Source organism: Phoenix dactylifera, chromosome 1, assembly GCF_009389715.1.
Source record: "Phoenix dactylifera cultivar Barhee BC4 chromosome 1, palm_55x_up_171113_PBpolish2nd_filt_p, whole genome shotgun sequence".
In the NCBI taxonomy this organism is placed as follows: Eukaryota; Viridiplantae; Streptophyta; class Magnoliopsida; order Arecales; family Arecaceae; genus Phoenix; species Phoenix dactylifera.
The window spans coordinates 24,324,380-24,345,757 of record NC_052392.1 but is presented as its reverse complement, the minus strand read 5'-3'; the positions used below and the strand labels follow the sequence as shown (position 1 = coordinate 24,345,757).

Sequence of the window (21,378 nt, the reverse complement as noted above, 5' to 3'; positions counted from 1 at the left end):
ATATATATATATATATATATATATATATATATATATATATATATATATATATATACTTTTGCTACGCTTTATGTAGCCTATATGGTGCCCTAAAATTGGGGCGTGCAGGAAGCAGGTTCAAGATTTGTCAATTTTTTCAATCATCAATTAATACTGATCTTCTCTCTATTTTTTTTTTCTTTTTCTCCATTTCTTTGAAAAAATAATTAATAGTCTATAATACATGACTAGCTATGACAGTTCCATACATAACGGTTACATAAGCACTATAAATTTATGGTCAGATAATAAACATTATGTGACATCTTGCACCCATATAGCACCCCCAGCCAATGGCTTTGCATTAGCAAAAAACTAATGGTTTGACTTAATTGGATGATCCAAACCAAGCAATGGAAGAAAGTTTCGAACTCTCTATGAGCACATTACACTAGGTATTTTTTTTTTTTAAACTCACCCAAGCTTTTTCAACGTAGCTGATTAACCATGGCCATCATGGCTCATGTAACCATATATCTCAATTAAGACATCCTTTCTATGCTCAAAATGCCATCCACCCAAAACACCCTTGTTCAAGAGTTTGCAGGGTCAACTATTTGTTTTATGGAATGCCTGCTATATATATATATATATATATATATATAGTGAAATAGGTGATTCATATCGTTCTAGCAAGAATATATTTAATAAAATCAGAAAACAACAAATTTCAGAATGCTCTAGGTAGTTCTCCTTCTCCAACCCATAGAGTGACTAACCACATACAAAATCACTCAGTCTATACGTTATTTATGTCTCTGTAAACATGCATGGAGGTGGAGCACCCACTTTTGAGCGACATTCGTCAGATGCTACAGAAGTGCCGAGTTCTTCAGAGGCATGTTTTGCAGGAGGCGAACGATAGGCGAACCAGACTTCTGACTGGGTCGCCTCCTTCGTTGCGCACTACTCTGGAGATCTTTTCTGGACGCAGCAGCCTTTTGTTTTTTTTACTTTGTGTTGTTTACTTGACGCTGATGTAGTTAGCTGTACTTATGTTAGAATAGTGTGAGCAGCTGTTTTCAAAAAAAAAAAAAAACAAACAAACAAACAATCGTGCATGCGGCGCCAAAAACAATCTTCTAGAAGTCCATAAATATACAGGAGGTCATTGGAAAAGCTTATAGTATGCTTTATTCTACTTAGAAAAGTCAAATGAAAAAAAAAAACAAAGGGTCCCCAGGCTCCCTCTCCCCCTTCTTCCAACGCCCGTACTCCTCTCCCTCCTCCTTCCACCACCAAAGCTCCTGTCAAAGTACGAGCACTTCCTCTCCTGTCACCCCTACCCGCCCACCTGAGAAATTGTGACGGTTCTCCAAAGGGCTAGAAGGATCTCAGGGCAAGCATGAGCACGAGCGAGATCACAAGCGCTGGTATGTGCGAGATACAGGAGGTGGAGGAGGAGCCGGGAGCCGCTGAGCCCCGGCAAGCGGTTCCGGCGAGCCCGGGGAAGGCCGTGGATGGCGACGACGTGTACGTGGCAGTGGGGAAGAGTAGTTCAGGCATGGATGCACTCTCATGGGCGTTGAAGTATGTCGCCAAGCCTTCGAGCTTCGTCTATCTTATACACGTCTTCCCTGAGATCCATCATATTCCTACTCCATGTAAGTCTCTCAATCTCTCTCTCGCTCTCTTCTTATCATTTTTTCCTTTTTTTCCTGGAAAATTTACTACAGTCTACTAGCCGTGCAACATGATCAGGTCTATCAATTTTTTCTTTTCTTTTTCTGAAAAATCTTTTTCGATCCAACCGAAGTAATCCGATGGTCTTGCGCTGGTTTAGAATGATCATGGCTCTTCTTTTCTTAAAAAAAATATATATATAGTAATGGAAATCAAAGGGCGTTGGTGGCTTCTATAGCTTGAAAATTTTGAGGGCAATAAATATTTTTCCTAATTCTAGACCTCTCATATGGAGCTAGTAAAGACTCTTGGGTAGCCGTTAATGCATTCAATCCGACCATTGACTGTAGTCTGACACCATTGAATTCGATGCATTCATGGCATCCAAAATTTAAACCACTCTAAGCTCAGAAGAAGATCGCCAAGGATATATGCACAAGATCCTTCTTGTCATAATGAAAAGCTTTATAATTAAGGGAAACCAATAAGAGTTAGAATTTTCCATCCTATTCCTATGCAAATCAATGATATGAACTGGTATACAAGAATATATATCTATTCCTCATAAAGAAAAAAGAAAACAGGGAAATTGGAGACTGGTTGGGATCTCAATAATTGTTCCTTTTTTTTCAGAGGTATTAACTTCCTATATGTGTTTTTATTTTTTGGAGTCGAACCTTAGCAAAAAAAAAAAAAAAGGCTTTGCCACCTATAAGTCTTTGTTTAGGAATTGGTGGGCCTGGGCGACGACTATCTAGGTATCCATGCATTGGTTTCCCCAAAGGGACAAGCAGGCATCTTTGATTCTTAAGAAAAGTTAAGAAGAAAGAAGTCTTCTACATAAAGGTGTTGATATTTGCAATGACTTGCGATCGTGATGGCGTGATTAAGATTTTATATTGTCGTGGTCCCATGATGTTCCAACTCTAATTTAGTGGTCCCGCCGCTGTTGGATCATGCAATAATTACTTTAAAAATTGTGCAGATAGCTGAATGAAATAGCTCTGACTGCTTTGAGATATATGTAAGATGCTATTCAATGGTCGATGTTGTCCAAAAAAAAAAAAAAAAAGAAAAGAGAATCAATCATTCTTTGTTGAGGCATTTTAGGGATGAGATACTAAGGTCGGCCGTAGGGATGTTTTCGGCATGAAGAGGATGGGGAGGAATTTTGCTCATTTTATTTTCAAAGTTTAGAGAAAATGAGCTTTAGATTTATAAGAAACTGAAATTAAAGGAAAGAAGTAAATGATACATAGCTAAGGCTAAAATTGATTAATTTTTTTCTTTTTGCTAAGAAATGAATTTATAAATCATACAGGAGCCAACCCAAGAGAGAGACATCAAATGCAACATTTCATGTGTGATCTTGGGAGAATGCCCCACCTTGTAGGACAATGCCAAGTGTTTCCTTCGGAAAAGAGTGAAAGGATAATTTTTAGCTGAGCGGGACTGACATTATCTGAGGGCAGGACACTGACATTATTTGAGGATGCGTGCTAAGTTAGATACAATATATTTTATAAGTCCTCACCACCTTACCCGCACTCCTGTTTTCCAAATTCCAATTCTTTATGCCTTAGGTGTTAGAACGAATATTTTGATGCCCCCTAAAGTGAAATGGGGCATTGTGGACAGAAATGATTTTGATTTGCAACAAATTGAAGCCTACCACGTTAAGGAGTCCTTTGGTTTTCACAAAAAAATTCTCCAATATTTTTTAAAAAAAATTGATATCTCATTAAGTAATATTTAAAAAATAATATATATACATATATATAGTTGATCATAAAAAAATAACATATTTTATAATAACTTATATTTGATTGTGCATCTATTTTTTTTAAAAAAAAATACAAAATATCTATTATGCCCTTAATAAAATAAAAGACTTTACTCCATTCCATCTAAAAATTTAAGGACATTTTCGGGGGAAAAAATTATCCTAATCTCAGCCAATCGAAATTAGATTTTTTTATATCCTAGATTTTTCTTTTCTATAAAATATTAGAATCTTATTATTATGAAAAAAAATTCTATCTTTTTTTAAAAAAAACTCCAACAAACATTAGGTATTTTTCCATTTTTATGTTGACCACAAATCCTAAACCGGCTACATTTCTTACTTTCAGTGTTTGAATAATAAATTGGTCACACCTTTCATACTCATTGACTTGCTAAAATTTATTGCTTGCCTGGTGATTTCTTCAAATTGCATGAGGTATTATATCTTAGTTGTTGAAAGCTCCCATCTCCGCGAGGAGTGCGGGTTGTGCAAGAATTTAACTGCATCTCATTTCTAATAATTCCCGAAAGGCATCTACCTATACATGTTTGCCCATGAATTTCTCTCCTAGCCTTCTCCTCATAATTAAGTACTATTTTTTATTTGCGTTACATAGGAAAAAAAACAACATTATATACTGATATTCTCTGCGTAGCTAGGAATACACTTGGACTTCAACGCTCAATTCTCATTAGCTAATATTTCTTTTATTTTTTTTAAAATTAGTATTAGCTAGCATTCATGGATGCTTATCTTTATAATATAGTAGGAACATTTCCAAAGCATCAACTCGGTGAAGAGCAGGTGGAGAGCCACATGAACCAAGAGAGGACCAAAAGACAAGAAATGTTACAAAAGTATCTAAACTTGTGCCATAGTTCTAAGGTAATTTTATTGAAAGTATGGACCATAAGTAGCCATGTCAATTTCTTTAAATCCTCGATTCTGATATTCTTGTTTTCACTTTTCAGTAAACCATTGTTCTCTTTCACTTTTAAGAAAGATGAAGACCACCCAAAATAATAATATTATAATTAATCCCTAGAGGTGTTTTACTATCCTAATAAACTAAGGATCAAAGAGCTTTTCTAAATTTCAATGCTTATATTACCGATGCTTAATTTTGCGACGCTTTAAAAAGTATCGGCAATATAAATATCGACGATTATAAGCGTCGGTGTATGTATTAAAAAACGTTGGAAATTATCTTTTTTCTGTAGTGCTATCTTCTAGAAGAGCATAATTTTTTTTATAATTCCTCTTAGCAAATAATTAATAAGCAAGAGAATTAATAATTTATTTTTTAGAAATATGGTAGGAATGCCACAACTAATTAGGTTTGAATCATGGACACATTCTAAACACGATTTCAATAACAGGATTTTAAACATTATAATGCTTTCAGCCACCAACAATTATACTATTAAATTAAATAATGTAAAAAAACCATTATTTTCCATTATGTCCTGTTATGATGCAAATAATGATCATTACTTTTACTTGTTCTTTCTTTTGAATAAAATATATATATTTCAATTTTCAAATATTTATTCTTAAATTACCACCACAAGTTGTTGTACAGCCAACAAATATACTATATTGTCTAGTAAAAATAAAGGAAAAGAAAATATCATTTTTTTTCTTCTATTTTCTGTTATTTTCCATCTTAACGGCATTTTAATAACCAGTATTTCAGTGATCATTTTAATACTAAAAATTTAAAATTTTCCTTTTGAGATAAATAATGGCTATTATAACTATTATAATGGTCAATAATGGATGTTATAACCGTTCCTTCAAACTAGGCTTCTAACACAAGTGGGATGCCAAAAAGCTAATCCAAGGCTGGTTCACAAGATAGTTTAATTCTTGCACCTATAGATGAAAAATGGACATTATCTATGCACCTTTGAGACATCTATCACCAACATGATACAGGACAAAAGTAGATATGATTCATCCTAATTTACATCCACTTGTAATTGTGACCAGATGAACAATATATAAATTAAAATTCTTGTCACATAGTTATTAAGTTATAGATCAGAAGGTGACAATTGAAATTATAAAATAATATGAATTTTCACTTTTTTTCTGGGCAACATAAGCTTTTTGAGGTATGAAAACAAGAGAAAATGCTTGTATATATAATTGTCTTAGTAAAACTTAGAAATTCCTTCTCTTTGTCCTTGAATTCATTTTCTTTTGAATGTGATTGATGTACTGCACTAATTTTGCATATCACATGTATATAAATGCTAGGTGGAGGTAGATACGCTTCTCATTGAGAGTGATCAGACTGCAAAGGCTATTGTTGATCTTATTCCAGTGCTCAACATTACAAGGTTGATCGTGGGTACCACGAAATCTAATTTAAGGTAAATCTTATTACAAACTATCCAAAAATAATTTCTGATGTTATAACCATAATAATTCCTCATTCCCTTTCTATTTGGAAAAGAAGAATGACATACCAGTGGTCCATCTTGTAAAAGAAGAGATATAACATAAGTTCATAATTTTAACATTTCTTTAATCAGTAATAATACAATGAAACATATTACTTGGCTTCTCACAAGCATTTTGTTTTCCCAAAAATAAAAGGGAAGACCTTAACCTAATGTCATTACGATTAAGATTTTTTAAAATGTTCCACAAGTATATTGTCGAACCACTTTGAAATCTTAATCTCAATGATATTAGATCGCAGCCTTTCCATCTATATAGTTGGTGTTCCATTCTCTAATTCTTTCTCCTCTTTCTAATAGAGCTAGCTAGGTGGAATTTAAGCCCCCATTTTATCCTTTTAAAAATATATATATATATTGGTATCGATCTTTATAAAGTATCCATTCCCTATCGGGCCAAGTATTGCCTAATGAATTTAGGTTTCATTTTTGATCGGATCATGTCCGTAATATCATATTAATATATGAAACATTACTTTCCTATATATAGAGAAATATACATTTGAGTGGTGGAGTAGGTGATGAAAAATCAAAAGCTCACTTAATCTACAGCAGTTATACAAGCATCCCTTGTATAACAAGGATGAACAGTGAGTGAGATTGCTCCATGATCACCAAACTGAAGTTTTAGAATACATATAAGCAGATTTAACCAACTTCTTACTATAGAGTAGGTATTTTATTCCAAAGTCAGATTGGATTCTAAATGGAAATAACCCTTTTTGTGAGCAAAACCTAACCCTACTGAGGCCTAATTCATCGTCGCTTGCAACCACTGTCTTTGTTTATGTGTTTATGTGGTTTGAGAGTGAGTCTGATTCTTGATCGAAGCCCGTCTTCTAGGGCAATATATGAGTGTCTTCCATAGCTTAGAAATGTGGGTTGAAGAAACTCTCAATAAAATGTGGTCTGCTTCCAAGCTAGCTTGACAGATATTTTCATCTCACTTAGCTTGGAAGGGAGTAACTATAAGTATTTCTTTGTCTTTTTTTTTTCTTTTTAATGGGATGTCTCTTATGAGACATCAATAAGTTGCTTTAACGCCTGTTTGGATGCTGGAAGATTTTATTGGCCTGATAAGATCTTCTTGCAGGGGGTTTTCATTCAAAATACGTTGGAAATTCTGATAAGAGGAGTCATCCAAGGAGCCGACCAAAACTAATCTCCTTGTCTCAAGGATAATGGAATCCAATGGAGGGAAGCAGTTTAGGTCGCAATGCATGGTGACCTTCATTTTCTTCTTCATGTCAAACACGTCGATGAAATCCAACATCCAAAAGAATTAAAACCCCAGTATGGCCTAAACTTAAGAAAGGGCTAGTGCCAAACATGGGTATTTGTATTAAAAGAAAGTCATAGAATTCTGCCATATATTGTGATCATAAATCTAAATTGTTCCCCAGTCGAGAGATGATTTACTTTATCGACAAATCTTATGATTTGGTCGACTTCCAGCATCTCCCTCACCTCTCCAGCTCCTTCTTCCTCCTATTTCCAAATAAGAAGCTGGTATAATCTGACAAGATATCCCCAACATCCAAATAGATCCTTAATTTTCTAGCAGGTGATCTTTAGGCATTCAAACCACCTTGTAGCTGAAACACAAAGTAAGAAATTAGGTATAGCATAGAAAACAGAACTCAAGATCTGTTATGCGAACCAGGAATTACCCTCATGCATGATGGTTAGGTGGTCTAAAAGGCCTTAATTGCCAGCATGGATTCTGCAATGAGTGGTTTACACCGCAGAGTGCTGTAAAGTACTCAATAGCCGCTATTAGAAGATGCACGACTATCAAACAAGCCAACCCTATGTGCCTACCATATACAGGATATCGGTTAATGACAGTTGTCCATCTCTTGATAGTAGCCATCGAGTACTGCACAGCACTCTTTAGTGCAAACCAAGCATCACAGAGAATCCTGATGCCTTGAATGCCTGTTTCACCCGGCGACCATGAAAAACCTAGTTAGGGTATCCATTAGGTAGTGCAGCATGTACCTAAAGTATTATTCACAGTACTCATGGTGGGAGTTCCTTTCAATTTGTGGGTAGGAGTGATGTTACTTGGTCCACGATGTATAATATAATAACCATATAATAACATCAGGAAAGCTAATCACGTATCGCTGCATGGCGGCTTCACACACTCCCCTGGCCTATCGTTCTCCCACCAGTAACCTAATGTCAAATGCCAACCATATGGTTAGATTTTCAACAAAAAAAATTGAGATACCCATGTCTCCATTTGCAAGTCAATAGATTATCATGTTCAAGATGATACTATTATCGGTTCCGTAGCATATAATAAGTAAATAGGTTATCATACTAAATTCCAAATCTTATTCCATACCAATTTATCTTCCAATAATCGGATCAAGTTAGGACAGTTGAAAACCATTAACATTTTTCATGTACTCAGAAGATGGAGGAGAAACAGCAAAGCAGAACAAATACATAAAAATGCACCTGACTACTGCGAAGTCAAGATCATCTGTGACGGGAGAGAAGTTAAACCTCCTTCTCCGGCAACAGTATCCTCACTAAATCCTGTTACCACAGACGGCAAGAACAAAGATAGCGAGCAGAGTCACAGAAACAAGGATTCAATACTTTGTACTTGCTTTCCAGGAAAATCCACATAGCCAGCTCTCATGTTTCATAAATTGCACCTCTGATGATGTTTACCAGCAAAAAAACTATTGAAATCATTCTTTTGGAACACTGTGATCGTTCGTTTTCATGATGGACTGTAACATAAACTTGATAAAGTGAAATTACCAAAGCATTATATGACACTGTTTACAAAGCTAGTCAGCCTGCCTTCAATAGATTGATAGATCAAAGGTTGTTTTTTTCTTTTTTTTTGTGGAGCAACGTTATTTTTTGTAGCAACTTAACTTAAATGCACATAAATTCCACACTATTCCGTGAAATAGCTCTGCATGAAGATTTGAATGCCCCATTTTTGTGCCTAATGATACTTTCTACCACAAGCACTGTATTGTTGGCTAGCTAGTTGGTTTAGTGAACTGGGAGAGCTATCACTAAATGTTTTGGTAGAAGAGTTAGTCAGCAAGCCTAAAGGCGAGTGCCCTAGAAATCTTTGTGACATTCTACCCTCCGCCCCCCCCCCCCCCCCCCCCCCCCCAACAAAAAAAAAAAAAAAGAGGAAGAAAAAGAAGAAGAAATCTTTCTGACAGAACAAGAGTTCCGAGCTATGCGCGCTGTCATCATAGGTGGCAAAAACTTGGTCCATGGAAGATATAAGATGGGTGACGCTAGGTGCAGCTCAGTTGTTTCTGTTCAGACAGCAAAGAGACTGTGTCAAACTCTTGGAATGCACTTAGAACACCATTGAGATGGTGTAGGCCTCCGGCGAAGCGAAGTCCAGATCGATGTGTTCAATCTGGGTCAGTGGGTCGGTTGGTGATCGCCACCACGGAGGCGCAAAGAAGATGTTGAGGAGGATCAGACTTGCTCTTTACCGTATGACCTTTTGTCTTTGGTTTACTAATTTCTTTCTTCCATCACTTAATGAAATCAATAAGACTTGCTTGATACTTTTTTAAAGGAAAGGTATACAGTAGAACAAAAAAAAATTGTGGGGAAAATCAAATTCCTGTTATGATGTATACCTTATAATTAATACATAACCAGAATTCCCAGGGGCCTCCTTTGTCTGTCTCCATTGCGCTCACAGTCACAGGCCACACATCGAGTACTCTGAATTAACAGGGTCTTATTTTACCTCTTGTGTCGCCCCACTGCTTTCATCTCTAAACAAGATAACAGCTCTCCAACAAATATTCCCTCTTACTTTGGCCGCATGCATTGCAAGCACCGAGTTGTATATTGATACAAACTCCTTGGCCTTAGGAACACATCAAGGGTTCTGTCAAGCAGAGTTGTTGCACCTCAGAAAATTGCGTTCACTCGCTCATTAAATGTGTGGAAAAAACGTAGTAAAAGAATTAGCAGTGATTGGATTGAGTATATGGGCGGCAGATCTTTAATTTCCAAAGAAAATACCACTAACCTTTTCAAATATGATGTTACTCCTATGAAAGCAATATATATAAATATCTATGAAAATATCCTCCAATCTCACCTCTACAAAATGGCCTAGATATTTTTGAAATTATAACTTTACCACTAGATTTCTTTTCTAGTAACTCATTAATGCATATACTCAATATTGTGAGTGAACGAATCAAGCCCTATATTTACTTCATCAGGCAAAAGAAACAGGATGCGAAAGGTGCAAATCTATAGGGATTCGCAAAGTTTTAGTTCTTGTCCATACCTGTTCTTGCATTACCTTTGTACCAGACAGCCTCGTGCAGCAAGCAATTAACAAACAGCAGAAGTCTTGCCACCAGCAATATTAGAAGAGTTAACACCACCAAGTAGCAATTTGGAGTTGAATCTGATCCTTTCAAATCCTGCATAATGGCCAGTGAAATATCATAACATCATGAAGAGGGGTAAATCAAGGCAATGCTTGCGCCTATGGAGAAATGAACTGAATGGTGTTACAGCTTAATCTATAACATCAGCTTGTTATCACCTAGAATTAGGATGGAATTTGCTGTCAATGATGAGCTGAATAGCTTCCCCTGCTAGAATTATTCGGCTTATACATGAATCAAGACATGATATGAACAAAAGCTACAGGAAGTTTTACCTGCTTCAGTTTCAATTGCAAGTCATTCCAAGATAATCCAAGCAGGTCTCCATACTCTAAATTACTCCTCGAATATACCAGATATTCCATGCCAAGCTTAAGAACCAACAGGATATAATGACTATATGACCCAAAACACCATTTGATTTCAAACAAATTAATGACAGGAGGGAATTAGCGATGTTTTAAGTTCCAAGGTTTCTGAAATCAATGACACAGAGCAAAGATATTTGAGTAATTAACATATGAAAGATAAAAATATTTCAGCATTCATTAAGGAATACAAATCTGGAAATTGGATTGTCCACTTGGAAACAACAGAAGCAGCGTGACCGAACTCTAACAATCTATATCTGAAATCACCTGCCATCCTGAAATATGAGAAAACTCTACACCTTCCCTTGATACAACAAATTTATCCAGCTTAGGGAAAAACCAGTTAAAAGAAATCAAATTCTAGATAGTTATCAGACCCTTTCTGATTAGCAGCAGAGGCAACCTTTTCACTTGTTGATGCTGGTGGCCGTGGGGACCAGTCAACTTCGACCGGTTTTGGGATCTCTGGAGGGCTTGCACACCGTATCAAGGCCCAGTTCACACCCTCAAAGAATGGGTGCTGTTTGATCTCTGTAGCCCCACGCTTGTATGCGAGCCTATGCTGTGGCTCTTTCACAAGCAGTCCCCTTATCAGGTCTCTTGCAGAGAAGCTCACAATTGGAGACTCTGGGAACCGCAATGGCTGCCCAACAACATTGAAGAGCGTGGCCCTGTTACCTGACCCTTTAAATGGAGTTTTGCCAAACAAAAGCTCATACAAGAAGATGCCAAATGTCCACCAGTCCACGGCGCTCCCATGGCCCTCACCTTTGATGATCTCGGGGGCCAAGTACTCGTGTGTACCAACAAACGACATCGACCGAGCATCCGTAGGCTCTGCTATGAGCTCAGGCAATGGGCTGACCTGGTTTCCAATCTCAGGTTTTGGTTTCCGCTCCTTCTTGGACTTGGAGAAAAGGCGGGGCCCAAAGCATGTGGTAGGGGCCACGCATGAAGGCTGGATGCAGGATGGCTCAATGCAAGCAGGCTGGACACAGTAGACTGGGTTGTTTCTTCGGAAGGACTCAGCGTCGGGGTTTGAGGACTTGATAAGGGTGGGACTAACTGCACATCGGAGAGAGAGGTCAAAGTCGGAGAGCATGATATGCCCATCTTCCCGCACAAGTACATTCTCCGGCTTAAGATCACGGTATATGATGCCAAGCATGTGTAAATACTCCAGTGCAAGGAGGACCTCCGCCACATAGAACCTGCAATTTAAAAAGTAGTAATGAATAATGTGCATGTGACTATTTAATTTTCTTTTTAAAGAAACCAATAATATAACAGGTGATGTTTAGGTAATTATCTCATCTCAAACTGATACTTGGCTTGAAGTTCTTAATCATCTTGAATTTTTGAAGTTCATGCCATCTGAGTTCAGTACATGATTGCTAACAAAGATAGTTGCTTATTAGATGCTGAATGGGGGTTGAAATGTGTATGAAAACAATGGTCCCTGGATTGACTAAATAAACTTCCATTTAGCATTAGCTGGAAGAGTGACTGCACAGTGTAAAGCAAGTGGCTGGTTAGTGGATTACGCTAAAAGGCAATTATTTTACGCACCTAGAACTTTTAGTTGGCCTCTATGATTTTGTTTTAAAGTGTTTCAAACAAAGTCTAGTAATGAGAGTGAAACAATTAAAACGGCTTCAAAAGGTAACAACAGCTTTTGTCTCTTCTTATAATTTATTTAATATATATAACTGTCTCTTCTTGCCCTATACTGAAGGTCTCTGATCTCTTATTTCTTTAAGGTCTTTATCCGGCCTCATTTTAACAAGAGTTTCATTGATGATGATCTTGGTTTCTGCGCAAGAATTTTAAATTTAGGTAATAGTAAAATTATAAAAAGCATCATTCTCATGTACAATGTGTCTAATTTAACAAACTTCTAAAGTGTCCACTCAACCCAGAATCTTTCTCAAGTTCTTGCATCAGCTTTCTTCATCTTTGGGCTAACTGCAATTCAATCTCTAATTGTACCAATTATTGTTGCCATTATCTATTTTCTCGTACTGTCACTTCTTTAAATACAACAAGCAAATAAGCAGATAGTATTATTTTGAACACCTAATACTATTCCATACAGATGCTTCTAGGTGCCTTCACATCCTAAATTTTGAGAGGGGTGCGCCCCACACTTGCACCAAAATCCACTCCCGCCTTGATTCAGGCAGCTAATGAAGAATCATGGTCAAACACTCATGTTGCCAAGCCAGTTAGGCAAGCTCATAGGTTATGGCAGTGATTACACTGCACCACAGCAGAACACAGATGATTAAAAACACTTTCAAGGATATTTTTCAGCTAAAGACCATAGGAACATCTATGAAGGCCCAAGATAATGATAATATTAAGAAAAAAATGTCTCCACTTCGGTCAGCAGACTGAACTTTAAATTAAGGTGCTTGATATTCATTATCTAAACCATGACAACAGGGCGCTATAGTCAAGCCTTGCCTAAGATACCATGGTATTAATATTACATGGGTAACTAAAGACCAACACAAAAAATTCCGGTCTTGCTTGTGAACATACTCTCCAAACATGGTAAACAGGTATACTTCAATTCAACTTTAGGAAGGCTGCAGATGAACATTTTCTGGATTCCACACCACCCAAACGCAGGTCGCTGCCACTTCTGACAGGATACAAACATCCTGAGTCAAGAATATGCCATGTCCTGACTTCAAAATCACTACTACTTTATTTATAGCTAAGGCTAGCAATAATCACAGCAAACTTGCATCATCAGAAACACCTTCAGGCTCATCAATTTCCCATGCTGCACAACATAAAGTATCTGTGAAAAAGAATGATAGTCCGAACATATTAAGGAATTTATCACCAACACGGTTGATAATCACCAACACAACTCGGAGTCCTATCTAAAATAATATAGCAATCAAACATAATGATTGTGTCGGCTATCGCTGACAATGCACAATCTCCATTTATGGAGGCAAGCAAAATCCCTGAATAAGGTAGATCTTTAATTCAACATACACTGCAGAGCCAAATTGCTAAAGGCTCTAGATGTGGATCACCATACACTTCAGAGCCAAATTGTATCCCAACCATTTCCATGATGATTAAAAAAAACCCTAATTGATTCTCTATTTTTCATTCCTCAACATCTCTCCTTCCTTTCAGTTTCAAAACCACAATGTCTGCCACAACATCATAGTGCTCAAAGGGTAAGACTGTCAACTCCCTTGCCATTAAGTTCTAATTATTAAGAACAACTTATCAATTATAACACGCATCCAATCTAGCTCTTCTAGTTTCCACATTTTACATAATTCCTCCCTCAAGGTCTTTCAGCACCTTATGCATGAATTTAATTGACCAATATCAAGGTTGGTACTAATCCTTTACACTGCCATCTCCCATGATCTTTCCATTATGCCATCATTCTCCAAGATGCTTCTTTAACTTCCCAATACAATATCCTCTTTCACCTTGGTTCACAGATCATTACCTACCCTTTCTTCAATGCTATATCATACCCGGAAGTCTATATTTAAGCATCAATATCTATTATAGCATTAAGAGAACCGGAGATGCCGGTGACCCTTCAAATAGTAGCACTATGTTTCTTCTATGAATTAATGAATGATTTCATGTCTGAAATGAGCATTCAAGAACAAGAGTTGAGTGGCAGCTATGTGGTAACCTTAATCTCATCTACGAAAGGAATTGTGTAAGATCCAAAAAGTTATATTTTCAATTTTGAGTTAAATTTTAAGCTTGCTGGATAGATCAGTAACTCCCAGCAATGTTAAATTTTACTAATCATGATGTTGCAATAACGCCCATAAGATTGCCCAATGTAACCTAAATAGAAGGTCTAAGATCGTTTTTTTTTTCAATCTGCTTTCATCTAAACAGGAACATGGAAAAACATGTCCAAAAGCATGTCTAAATGCATGTGCTTGCATTTGAATACCCAAATAATATCCATGGGCATATATAACGAGTAGCATACTGAATAAACAACAAAACTCCACATAGCATCAAAATTGAGTTCAGATCAGGGTTTGTAAATTCAGTTTGGTCTTAGTTGGAAAAAAAATCACTTTCCATTCCAGCAGCTTTGTCAATTTCGGTGGTTTTGGCACTAGTTTTGAGAGTTCTAGCTGAAAAGTTATTAAAAAATAAAATTTAAAAATTATAATACGGGGAGAATAGAATCAAACATTTATGAAGTTCATTATATAGATTGGGGAGTTCTGCATGTAAAATTTGGTTGGTTTCTCAGTAAACAAACAAAAAAAGAGTAAAATGCTAAAAGATCATCCTTAGACTTCAGAATGTAATGGATCATGTTGCTTTTTGGTGGCTTTCTAACATAAGATCAAATAAATACCTACAAGAGTTGAATTCTATCGCAGCCAAATTTATGTCAAAATATTAATATTTGGCTTCTTCGAACTATTGAAATTTCTTATTCTGCTGATCTAACTCGACAAATTCTTGCCCCGCAAGAAGCCGAGAGGCAAACGACTAGGCCTATCGATACTTGATTTTTAGAATCCATAATTCTATAAAAAAAACTGTCAATTTTTTTAAGTTCCAATACTTTAGAATCTTCCCAATAATTATATAATCTGAGCTATGTAAAGAGCCTAAATATTTAACATTTAAACAAACAATGTTATGAATAGAAAATAAGTTATGCTCCTCTCAGAGGAGAGATATCTACTCCTCTTGCGTCCAAATTCAACAATGAGGCATTTAAATCGAAGATCCACACCACGATCATGATCTATACTACCATAACGCGTAAAATACAAAATATCACATGTTTTGGTGGTTTCTAATCTATGCATTATGTGGACATACTAGTGTGCTAAAACATATGATAAAGCATTTAAATTGAGAAGTAAGTTTATTGGTCATGACGTACACATATTAAAACATACATAGATTCGAAATCACTAGATTTTGATGCTTAGATCATAGCAAAACTTGATCTCATATCATTTTAATCTATGATGCACCAAAACATGCAATTTTTAGTTTCTAAGCAGTTTTAGTGGCGTAAATTATTATCAAGGTGTGGATTTTTAATTTGGATGCTGCACTATTGATTTTGAACTCGAGAGGTTTAAATACCCTTTCCTGTCTAAAGGAAAAAATTCCATCGCATATACACATATATACACACACAAAGAGAGTGTGTGTGTATTCTCTCCTCCCGAGAGGAGCAAAATCCATCACACAACACACACTTAATATGGTCCAAATAGTTAGTTTGTGTGACACTCCAAGATTTCTGTATCAGTTGTAGCTAAAACCAAAAAAAAAAAAATTTTGATTTTGGAGTTTCTGCCAAAACTCAAACATTTTCTAAAATTTCATCATAGCTGAAAGAATTATTTAAGATATACTGAATGAGAAACAAACAAGAAGGCAATCCTCTGCAATTTGCATATTTAAATGAGATCTACATTTAACAAGCACACTTCTATGTCAAATAAACAAACTTAATAATATCGAAGAAACATTTCTCCCTTAGATCAACTATCATAAGGTTAAAATTGGTAAACTTTGTAACAAGCAAAATTTGGAAAGATAATGTAATAATGAAGACACTCTGCTGACTTTATCTGATATAGGCATGTAGCACATTTCAGCACCTAGGTATGTTGTATGTCAGGTGATGGAAGTGGTCATCTAGGCAGGCACTCACAAGAAAATGGGGCAAGTTCAATATCCGCATTCATCAGTAAGATAGAAAAAATATTAACAGTTTTATAGAATAAAAGAGCTCGATCTAATTAAAATAATGATGTACCAGAAAAAAGCAGTTTTGCATACTATAAACATATTGTATTGTAGAGTTATAAGTGATTAAGAAAAGGTCAGTGGAAGGTCTGATAGTCATTTATAGATTGATATCAGAAAACAGCCAATTGTATGTATAAGGTCATTTTTTTCATCCCAAACAAAGGTTGAGTCCTCAATGCACATACGAGCAATTTGTCTATAAAACAAAGGATGTAACAGTAAGGCCACATCAGTAATTTAAGAGAACAAATTAATAGTATGAAGTCTTAAAGCTGCTCTAATAGAGGTTAAAGCAAAGAATAACCACTTAATACAGCATGGTCAAAGGAAGCATTGACGAGTAGTGAATCTCAGACTTGCATAAAATTGTTAGAAAATAGGAGGAAACTAGTAAGGCACGAACGAAAGGAGTAAAAAGTTCTAATGTTATTGGTTAAAGATTTAACCCTTAATAGGTTGTGAAGACAGATCTCTGAAAGATGGCATAAGGCTTTCCAGATGGAGGAAACAGAAAAGAAGGTCCTCCCAAGTAATAAGGTTTAACTTCTTCAATGGGATTGCATATATAATCATGAAGTCAATTGAATAATTCTAGAAACTTAAGTGCAAAGTTTACTGATCAAAATTTTGGTTTCATATAACTTTTCGTTAGTGTGATGACATGTTTGATAAAAGCTTTATTTTTGCACTCTACTACTTTTTTACATAATCAATGACTCTCTTTTCAAAAGTGCACAATCACATAATATTGCTGGGGACATTATGAGAAAGTTAAAATGCCAAGTAAACATGCTAACTGAGCTCATCCAAGAGTTCCTTCTAAAAGTAGTAAAGCATGGTCATCCAGGAACTTTACCACTGAAATGGGGTCAACTATTATGCCCATAATTTGAGAATGATTGAGCAACATCTATGACTGGCCCCAATTCCTTCTAAAGGCAACTTTAAGAAAGAAATGGGGTTGTCATGTCAATTGGCTGGCAGGCCAAATCTACCTTATGGTTGCAGTTTAAACCTACCCAAGGGCAACCCTAGTTTTCCTTAGACATGGAAAGAAACTAGATAAAATAGAAGTTGACAATCTTTAATAAAGAGAACTCTGTTGATCTCTTAGACACGGATTTAAGCCATTGAGTCAAACTGGAAAGCAATCAATCTTCAATATGTTTTAAAGATAACTTTACAGCATAATTTTTAATTTGATGGGGGATTTGTAAAGCTCATGTTTGATAACTCGGTTTAGAATGAGTTCTCGTCCATGAATTCCTTCTAATGTTATCTATAAAACACAAAAAAGAATCAAGTCCTGGTCATAGTTGGTGATGATCACGTGCTTTACTATGGCTTGGATTTTTGACACTTCAGACGTGCAAGATCAGATGGAAGTTGCATGGATTAACATTAGTTTGTCACATAGAACCTGATGCCAAGTTTCTGATATCAAATCAGAGAGACTTATCAACAGCTCTTTGACACTCTGACGACCTGCGACCTCTCTACAGGTCGTGAGAAAAGGCATCTCTATTATCAAACTGTACCTGTTGTGATTCAAAATTCCTGAGCAGGGAGCAGATGCTAAGTGAAATTGGAGGGTTAAATGATGGTTACAATGTTGTCAATTCTGTCAGAGCACATTGTTCAGTTTCAACAATTACCTATTCACACAAACTTCATGGTGCTCCCTCCAAACATCCAGCGGTTAAACTACAAACAAAACCATTGCAGCTGCATTTGCAGCCAAAAATGTGTGTGCTCTGGAAATGATTCTAACAGTTTACATGGATAAAAGTAAAAGAATAAAGAAGGTTCCATAGTTAACAAAGATGTTGAAAAATAATCAAATCAATTACTTTGTAGCATTACCCGCATTGACATAGTTTAAGTAAGAAAAAATACTAAATTTCAGTCCTATTTTCAGCACAAGAAAATATCAGGAACCATGTGTATAAACATGTGAGCATGTCTGCTCAAAATATATAATTAAGGACCTTATTGGACCACTTAAATTTTCAACATGGCAAAATTTTGATTTCAATAAAAAGTTGAAGTAGCAGAACTTACTTTGCAGCTTGTTCTGGAAAATATTTCCCAGGTTGCCTCTGTCGAAGGGTGTGTAAATCTCCTCCAGGGCAGAACTCCATCACCAGACATGAGAATTTATCAGTCTCAAAATGGGTGTACAATGTTGGAAGAAATGGATGATCAAGGGACTGCAGTATCTCCCTCTCAGTCTGAGCCCTAAGCAGCTTCTTGCGACTTGCCAGAGATGCCTTGTCCATGACCTTCATTGCAAAATAACTCTTTGTTCCACTTAATTCTGATAGATACACACTACCAATATCACCACAGCCTAGTCTCTTTAGAAGCCGAAAATGGCTCAAACCCAGAGCACCATCTCTAGCTCGCACCATTTGAATCGCTTCCCATCTTGAATCATTTGCCTTGTGAGGCTTTGTGGCACTACTACTCATGCTGCTACATGAGCTCTCATCACTGATATCAGTGCTTGTACTAGCCCTGCACATGCTGCTCTTTCCACTCTCAACAAAGTCAGCTCGGTCACTGATCTTAGCACTTCCGCTGGTCTTTGTGACACTGCTGGTTCCATCACTAACTTTAGCAGAAACAAAGCTATCATTTGCACTGCTCCGCTCTGAGATTTTCTTTTCTTGATCTACATTACCCTCCAAGCCTGTGGTCCCATTCAATTGTGGCAGTTCCTCTGGATCTGCTTGTTGTACTGGTTGTTTCAGACCACCAGAGGAGGGATGCATATCTTTAGATTCTGGAGAAAGGACAGTCTTCTGAGGAACCTTATCTGGTAAAGAGTCAATAGAATCTTTTCGATGGTGATTTGGTTTTTGGTCTGGTGCCTCTGCCGCACTATGTTTTGGTGTGCTCTGACTGACAGATTTTGGCATTCTTCTGGGCGTAGTGGGCTCTGATTTGCTTGGCTTAGAAATCTGCAAAGGTGATGGCTTATGAGAATGTGACTCTACTGTTTGGTTAGCAGGTGTTTTGAGCAGTTGTTCAGAGCAAGTTTGAGGAACAGTTTTTGAAGCCATTGATCTAAATGCTGAACTTGCGCATCTAGCAAGTTAAACCAATCCGTGACATGCTCCATGGTTTCAGAAAAAGCATGCAGCATTCTGCTGAAGAATCAAATGCATTCTTCTCCATCCTCGATAGATCTGCACATGCAGTGCTCCGCCATCAGATAAAGTTTGTAGCACTATGAATGGTGCAGGAAAGAAGACAGAACTTGCAACTAACATCCGAGTAGCAAAGAAAGGAAAGCATACATAAGCAAAATATGGATTGAAAAAATATCCCAAAAGATGAAGAAAACAGAAGCTGGAAGTTCAAAACATGCCCACCTCCCATTCCAATAAAAAACCTAACTCCTCAGGATAACCATGTTGATCCATCCATCAAGATCCAAAATGAAAGGAAGATGGATTCACTCACTTAATAACTTCACCATAATCCAAAAGGATGAATATCTATGTAGCAAAAGGTGTTATACAATTCAGAGCCACTTAGCAGTATAAGATCTCAAGAAGAAAAGAAACACATGTATTCCGACAATGCATCACCAAAGACAGATCCATACAGTTGAGAGGAATACCACAAGGCATCGACCTAAATCGGCTAAATAAAAAGCTCATAAAGCGCACGTCAAGATTCAGTCTTTCCACAGCAAAGAGGAAGGTGGACCCTAAACTAGCTTAAAATAAAAAACTTTCTCTCCCACAAAGAGCTAGATGCAGCCTGGATTAGAGCATCCACACCTTTATAAAATGCTTTTTCCAGGAACCCCCAAAAACCCCAATAATGAAAAAGATGAGAAAAATGCGAAAACTATGAATCAAGGACCAGGGATCATGCAACCCACATCAAAATCCAGTCTTTCTCCACCGAAAGCTAATAAAAACCAAAATAGCACCTAAGAAAGGACCTTTCAGCAAAAACAAACAGAAAGAGGGAATATCTAGAGATTCATGCAAGCCCTGATGGAATGTTACTCCCTTGAAATCCCCCCAATCCCCACCTCCACACCATCAATAGAGATCTAAAAGGCAGATCCAAACCCTAATACAGATCCAACTCTGACAAAGGAAAAACGAATAGAAAATAGCAGTAGTAAATGAAGATGTAAAAAAATACCAAATAGAAGTGAGATAAGGGGAGGCCAAAGGCATCTACCTTGTCCTCAAAGATCACAACTTTAGGGCTTTTTAGTTTGACAGACAGGAGGAAGTTCTGGCTGCAGGCCTCCCTCCTCCCAGTCTCCACAAAGAAGAGAATAAGGGAAAAGGAGAAGAGCTAAACAAAAATAAAGAGGGAGGAAAAAAATAATAATAAAGGGGGAAGTTTTAGAAAGGTGTTGGGCCTGCAAGTTGTGGGTGCTCAATCTGGTTATAGGTTATGTAAAGAAGAGAATAGAGTGGGGGGGTCAAAGGTAAAGCTAAAGCCAAAGCTAAAGCTTTTCTCCTTCAATTATTCCATTATTTTTCTTTTGTCCACAACCCAAAAAGCCCACTCTCACTTGTCTCAATGCCTTTCAAATTTACCCCCCTCAATCCCCAATATCTAGGTGCACTTCCCCACAGCCCCACATCCCCCCTCCCTTTGGAACTGAGGCTCTTTCTAAATGACACAAATGCCCTCCTTCTCACCTTTCCCCCCCTCTCATGGGGTGGTTCTATATACACCCCCCCTATTGCTCAGGACACCCCCCAAAAATTAAAAAAAAATTAAATACTCTCTACACCCCCCCATTTGCTAAGGACACCCCTAAAAAATTAAAAATTCCTAAATTACCCCCCACCCTCCCCACCCCCTCACCTAAATTGCTCTCTACACCCCCCAAACCCCCC

The 21,378-nt window shown here is 37.0% G+C and overlaps 2 protein-coding genes across 3 annotated transcripts; one reads left to right on the top strand and one right to left on the bottom strand.

Moving 5' to 3' along the window:
- The first annotated feature begins 1,210 nt into the window (after positions 1–1,210).
- On the top strand, positions 1,211–9,017 carry LOC120111945 (U-box domain-containing protein 35-like). 2 transcript variants are annotated; one of them, XM_039130391.1, is made up of 4 exons: positions 1,211–1,643; positions 4,215–4,333; positions 5,711–5,826; positions 8,339–9,017. In XM_039130391.1, the coding sequence occupies exons 1-4, from the start codon at positions 1,385–1,387 to the stop codon at positions 8,559–8,561; spliced, it is 717 nt and encodes a 238-aa protein (XP_038986319.1). In that variant the 5' UTR covers positions 1,211–1,384; the 3' UTR covers positions 8,562–9,017. The 2 variants fall into 2 exon arrangements, with proteins under 2 accessions (XP_038986319.1, XP_038986322.1); XM_039130394.1 differs by lacking the exon at positions 8,339–9,017 and adding an exon at positions 7,010–7,628.
- Positions 9,018–10,828: 1,811 nt separating this feature from the next.
- LOC103716465 (serine/threonine-protein kinase D6PK-like) lies at positions 10,829–20,973 on the bottom strand. The gene is made up of 3 exons (XM_008804473.4): positions 20,705–20,973; positions 18,560–19,689; positions 10,829–11,910 (listed from the first exon to the last, which is right to left on the bottom strand). The coding sequence occupies exons 2-3, from the start codon at positions 19,561–19,563 to the stop codon at positions 11,043–11,045; spliced, it is 1,872 nt and encodes a 623-aa protein (XP_008802695.1). The 5' UTR covers positions 19,564–19,689; positions 20,705–20,973; the 3' UTR covers positions 10,829–11,042.
- Between the last annotated feature and the right edge of the window lie 405 nt (positions 20,974–21,378).